The sequence below is a fragment of the Ceratosolen solmsi genome, unplaced genomic scaffold, assembly GCF_000503995.2.
Source record: "Ceratosolen solmsi marchali unplaced genomic scaffold, CerSol_1.0 scaffold1, whole genome shotgun sequence".
Classification (NCBI taxonomy): domain Eukaryota; kingdom Metazoa; phylum Arthropoda; class Insecta; order Hymenoptera; family Agaonidae; genus Ceratosolen; species Ceratosolen solmsi.
Window position 1 is genome coordinate 10,500,414 of NW_011948415.1, and position 5,983 is coordinate 10,506,396.

Genomic DNA, 5,983 nt, shown 5'->3' on the forward strand with positions numbered 1-5,983 from the left:
ATTGTTTAAAATTTTTTTGTTCAAAGATCTCGATGTATGAAATGGAAATGTTTGTAATTTCTCTATGAAGAAGTGAACTTTAAAGTAAATTCATCACTTTTACAATTTCTTATTTTTACAAACTCTTATGTAAATTATTAAATCATTTCATTTAATAATATCATTCATTATTATTGTAGTTGTACTCATAATTGTCATATTTACCACTATTGCATCTCCCTTTATTATGTCATCATACCATTCGTTTATATATAAAAAAATTAGTATTACTCTTACTATATAATATAATAATAATTCATAAATTGTAATCATGCCAATAGCTTATAAAAACAAAATAAATAAATGAATAAACTGTATTTATATATACATTTTTTTTTCTTCTTTGCCAATTAACTCTATTTTAGAAGAACTTTTATAAGAATAATTTAATTTGGAATTTAAATTTTATCATTGACTTTTACATTTTTCAGTGCCACCACTAAACGGTTAGATAAATGGTAATAGCTAATACACGAACTTATGGTAATTTTTAAAAATAAGATTACGCACAGTGACCTGCTTTTTTTTTTTGTTTAATCAAGAAATTGCTTTTTATTTATAGTTAGACTGAAAATTATGGTGTAACAGTGAAAAATATAATATATACATATTTATATACAGGATCATGTAATACCAAATGAATTACTTATATATCGATGTGTAATATTCTTCTTCTAAATCGTAGAGATCGGCAGCCATGTCGTCCCGTAGCGAAGCTAACTTTTGATCACATTCTGCTTGCTTGGCTCTAAATAGTTTACTATTTTGTGTTATCGCCTCATTTACGGATGGAAAGTCGTTTAATATTAAATATTGCTTTATATCCGACACTAGTTTCATCAAAGATTCACCAGCTCTAACCATGTTTGCTGCTCGCACATGCATTTCATAAGTATCCTGTTCACATTGTGTCATTCGAGACAATTGCGTATCATTTTCACCTTTAGCTAATTTCAAAATCTCTGCAACATGAAAATGAAAAACGATCACAACAATCGTTAACAAATATAACATTAATCATCCATTGAGGTTATAAAATTACCTTCGAAATTCTCCAGCATTGACTTAACGTCATCTTTCAATCTCGTTGTATAAGACTTTAAAAGAGCCTCTTTACTTTGTGGAAGGGCCCGTTGAGCGGACATTTTCAGTCAATAATCAATCCCAATACATTAATGTTACGAAACATGTTGTAAGCTTCAAAACAACACCGGCTATTACAAAACTGGACATTTATCGGCAAAACACAAAAATCAAATGTACAGCGTCAATGTGAACAATAATACATTGGCATTCGATACTCGACGATGATTCGAGTTTCGATTGCTTGTATTAGAGGCGCTCGATTCAAATCTTAGGTAAATTGAGTATGACTGAGTATGTCGGATCGGGGGGCTGTGTGGAAGCGAGAGCTACTAAATTATAAATTATAATTCATAATTAGTCGTTACTAATTATTACCTCGTTTACTTTTGCATAATACACTTACTACTTATGTATTTGCATTGGTCAAATGTCTATACGTGAGCTATTCGTAATTCCACACTATATGTGCGTAGAACTGTGTAGTACAGAGTGTCATTTTTTGTTATGCAAAAGAGATTTAAAAATATATAGCATCAATTGTATATCACATACAATAATTTCAAAATAAACTCGAGTTTATTTGAACAGATCAATAAGGTAAACCTTTATAAGCCATTAGCGTCGTATCCAAGTCGAGAAGGATTTCTCCAATGGCGACTTATGATTGACTTTGGAGAAGTATTAATCAGTCACGTGATTACAATTATCCTGATGAATTGTCAGCTAAATTGCTCTCCCCCGAATTACCTGCGTCAAAGATTTGACGGAGCCTGCGCGGGCCAATGGTGGCAAGGCGCCCTAGTGAAAATAGAGTTCTTCAAAGCTCTCGCTGGACTTGGTGGGTGCGGACGAGGAGTGGAAGGGGCGGCCGGCCGTGGCGTAAGGGGACATTAGGCAAGGGACGTGCAGTCGTTGTTCGCGCGCGGGAATTACGAAAGTGAATTTGCGCTCGGGATCCGGGGGTAGCACTATCGATCAGGGGTGGGTCTAGGGTTGTTGGGTTGCTGCCCGGGCGGAGACGCGCACAGTCAGTCGTAGCTTCGATCGCGGCCCGCGCGTACACGAGACCACGCACGCGCCCGTGGTTATGCGGACGGGAATCCTCGATACTGGCCCACGATGATCCTCTTCCGGGGCCTCCTCGCTCTTGGCCTTATCATTGTCGTCAGCGCGTCACTTGCCGAGCGAGAGGACAATGTCCTACACATCGGAGGCATATTCCCGATCGCCGGCGAGGGCGGCTGGCAGGGCGGTCAGGTGAAAGCTCTTTTCTATTATTCTCTCGCGCGCTCTCCCACTCTCTCTAGCTCTCTCTCTCTCCCTCTCTGCCCACTCCCCTCTCACTGTGTCACAGTCTCTGCGTCTCTCTCTCTCTCTCTCTCTCTCTCTCTCTGTGTGTGTGTGCGCGCGCGCGCGCACGTGTGCGTATGTCTCTGTCTCTATCTATTTATCAATCTTTCAATATATATCAATCACTCACTCTCTATCTCTTGATATTTAGTAGCACCGGGGTTGGAAAGTGATGTTTTTATGGTGATTATGGATTGGATAAGTATGGTGGAATTCGTTGAAGAACACTGAGATACAAAACTCGTATACGGAAGAGATTATCTTTGATTTTGTTATTTTTTTTTTTTTTTTTAGAACGCTCGAATAGAAATATGTGATGGTTCGAGTGGACTTTATAGCAATTTATAAGAATAAATTTGCAACGACCTTAGAATTTATAATATTATTTATTAAATGTATGCTCATATATTTTTATATTCTAACAAAGCTAAACAATAACGTTGTTCAATATTAGAAAAATATGAGTAATTTGAGAGTGCAAAATTAGCTCATAACCAATTCAAGATTATTAATATAATAATATTATTATTTATCTGTGAAATTTAAATTTCAATTAATCACAGATTTAGTCTAATTTTTCTTCCTGCACAATAAATATTAATTATAATTGGCAAACACCAAATTAAATTACATCATTTGTTCGTTGGTACAATTTTTAAATGTCACAATTTGGTGGTCACAAGAGGTGCGTATGTATATCTGATAATATCTAGTACCATAATTGTCTTAATTAAGCAACGACGATTGCAAGTAAAATCAACTGTTTCTAGTGCAGATGAAAGAAACTGTTTCTCATAAAGCAACAAAGCATAAATAACTCGTGCATCTCTTATAGAAATTTAATAATATTTTTCAATGAAAAATTGATAGGCCTGCATGCCAGCTGCTAATCTCGCCCTGGACGATGTCAATAAAGAGAAAAATTTACTACCAGGATTCACCCTCAAATTGCACTCCAACGATAGCGAGGTCAGTACTTTGGATTTTATGGTAAAAGACAATTAAATTAAATCATACTGCCCTTATCTCAAAACCAAAAAAAAAAAAAAACAGTGCGAGCCTGGTCTTGGAGCATCCGTCATGTATAACTTGCTCTACAATCCGCCGCAAAAGTTGATGTTATTAGCCGGATGCAGTACAGTTTGCACGACAGTTGCCGAAGCTGCAAAAATGTGGAATCTTGTGGTGGTAAGTACAATTACATTCACATCAACCAAATATAAAAGTTAATTTCATGTGTTTTCGCTTAACATATAAAAGTAAATAAGCAAATTTTTCAGTTTTAATTAAAAATTTAATGTTGTTGCAAAAAAAAAAATAATAATAAATAAAATAAATAAAGAACAAACAGACAAGCAATCGATCATTCATAGCCAGTAATGACAATAGAGTGTTTCAACCTACTATTATTCATAATTCTGGTGCAGCTGTGCTATGGTGCTTCGTCTCCTGCTCTATCGGATCGAAATCGCTTTCCTACTCTCTTCAGAACTCATCCTTCCGCGACTGTGCACAATCCGACGAGAATCAAATTGTTGCAGAAATTTGGTTGGTCCCGGGTTGCCATTTTACAGCAAGCTGAAGAGGTTTTCATTTCGGTAAGTCCCTGGAATCTTATAAGCACAATGAGTTGAACGACACGTGGCTTTAATATTTGTTGTCGATTGTCATTGCTGTCATTACGCTAACAATGGCCCCAATCAGGCAAATCAATTATCATTTCTTTGAATATTAATTGAATGGCTGAAAACGTCGATCGTTGAAACGCCGATCGCGCCGTTGTATCTAGAATGCGCCCGTGAAGCTTACACTTTGTCAAAATTCTCGTTCAAATTGTACTACGATAACAAATAAAAGTAATAAAAATAATAACAAAAATAATAACAATGATAACGACAACAATAACCAAAACAATAACAATAACAATAGCAACAAATGATGATGATGATGATGATGATGATGATGATGATGATGATGATGATGATGATGATGATGATGATGATGATGATGATGATGATGATGATGATGATGATGATGATGATGATGATGATGATGATGATGATGATGATGACGACGACGACGATGATGATTATGATGACGACGATGGTGATATATTCACGCAATACGTAGACGGTCGAGGATTTGGAGGCGCGCTGCAAGGACGCCGGCATTGAAATAGTAACGCGACAGAGTTTCCTGTCCGATCCCTCGGACGCGGTGCGCAATCTCCGTCGTCAGGATGCCCGCATAATCGTCGGTCTCTTCTACGTCGTTGCGGCGCGGCGCGTCCTCTGCGAGATCTACCAGAATGGCCTCTACGGCAAGACGTACGTGTGGTTCTTCATCGGCTGGTACGAGGACAATTGGTTCGAGGTCAATCTGGACAAGGAGGGCATAAGCTGCACGAAGGAGCAAATGCGCCAAGCCGCGGAGGGACATCTGACCACGGAGGCCCTCATGTGGAACCAGAACAATGACACGACTATCAGCGGCATGACATCCGAGGACTTCAGGCAGAGGCTCAATCAGATGCTGAAGAAGCACGGCTACGACATCGACAATAATCGATACCCCGAGGGCTACCAGGAAGCGCCGCTCGCATACGACGCCGTCTGGTCCGTTGCCTTAGGTAATTTTCGCCCTTGACGACCGGGCGTCTCAATCGAGCACCTGCATTTTATAAAGAAAGTTTATGTCCTGAGTGAGGAAATTGTGGGCTTGGTAGTGGGTGAGAGGGATGGGGGTAATTCACTTATGCAATTATATAAAAAGTTAAACTAATTCATTGAAAGATAAGTGTATTTACCAGTTCGAACGCTCGATTCAATTTATCAATTGAAATTAAAAATAATGCAAATCTATCGCGTTTCGGTATTATCAAGAATAATAAAAATCTTTTGAGATTGACATTATTGTAACATCTCATTATAATATAATGAAACTAAATAATGTATATTTGCATAAAAGTCTGGGGATATTTTAACTCGACGAATTTATTATTTATGGTGTGCCATCTTGTCAATTTACTATCCATCAAGTCACGTAATAATTAATCGAGGCATTTGGGTCGTAGAAAACTATATTAGGAGTTATAGGATTTAAGGATTTAAGGAAATGAAATTCTAAATTAAATGAGTTTTTTCTTAATAAAGTATTCGTAAAGTCATGTCGAAAAGTCAGATGAAATTATAATTTGCTTTTAAAGTGTGATAATAAAAATTCCGAGCCTATTAATTCATCGCGCCTGATACATAATGTGAAATACATAATAATAAAGATGCCAATAGTTTTAGCAAATAACAATAACAATAACAATAATAAAAATAAAAATAACAATAACAATAATAATAATAATAATAATAATAATAATAATAATAGTAATAATAATAATAACCGTAACGACGATGATATGACAAAGGATAAGATGTAGCGATAATAGATGCTTATCAATGGCAAAATTAAATTAACCAACCACTCTAGCCTTCAACAAGACTATGGAAAAGCTCGG

General features: G+C 36.7%; 2 protein-coding genes across 2 annotated transcripts in view; one reads left to right on the top strand and one right to left on the bottom strand.

Moving 5' to 3' along the window:
* Window positions 1-569: 569 nt before the first annotated feature.
* Window positions 570-1,299, bottom strand: LOC105368782 (mediator of RNA polymerase II transcription subunit 22). Its single transcript, XM_011507904.1, has 2 exons — window positions 1,082-1,299; window positions 570-1,001 (listed from the first exon to the last, which is right to left on the bottom strand). Exons 1-2 carry the CDS (start codon window positions 1,182-1,184, stop codon window positions 682-684), a joined length of 423 nt encoding a protein of 140 aa, XP_011506206.1. The 5' UTR covers window positions 1,185-1,299; the 3' UTR covers window positions 570-681.
* A 765-nt stretch (window positions 1,300-2,064) lies between these two features.
* The window catches only part of GABA-B-R1 (gamma-aminobutyric acid type B receptor subunit 1), a 7,012-nt gene continuing 3,093 nt past the window's right edge, over window positions 2,065-5,983 (top strand). The window contains 6 exon segments of the mRNA XM_011507905.1: window positions 2,065-2,382; window positions 3,346-3,444; window positions 3,529-3,663; window positions 3,903-4,073; window positions 4,606-5,104; window positions 5,956-5,983. The exon segment at window positions 5,956-5,983 is cut by the window's right edge and continues 94 nt beyond it. Coding sequence (XP_011506207.1) covers window positions 2,245-2,382; window positions 3,346-3,444; window positions 3,529-3,663; window positions 3,903-4,073; window positions 4,606-5,104; window positions 5,956-5,983 — 1,070 coding nt within the window. The 5' untranslated portion in view covers window positions 2,065-2,244.

Coding starts and splice junctions, on each gene's coding strand:
- LOC105368782 (XM_011507904.1), bottom strand. CDS start 1,184: ATGTCCGCTCAACGGGCCCTTCCACAAAGTAAAGAGGCTCTTTTAAAG. Junction 1,002..1,081: donor AATGCTGGAGAATTTCGAAG/GTAATTTTATAA, acceptor TTCATGTTGCAG/AGATTTTGAAATTAGCTAAA.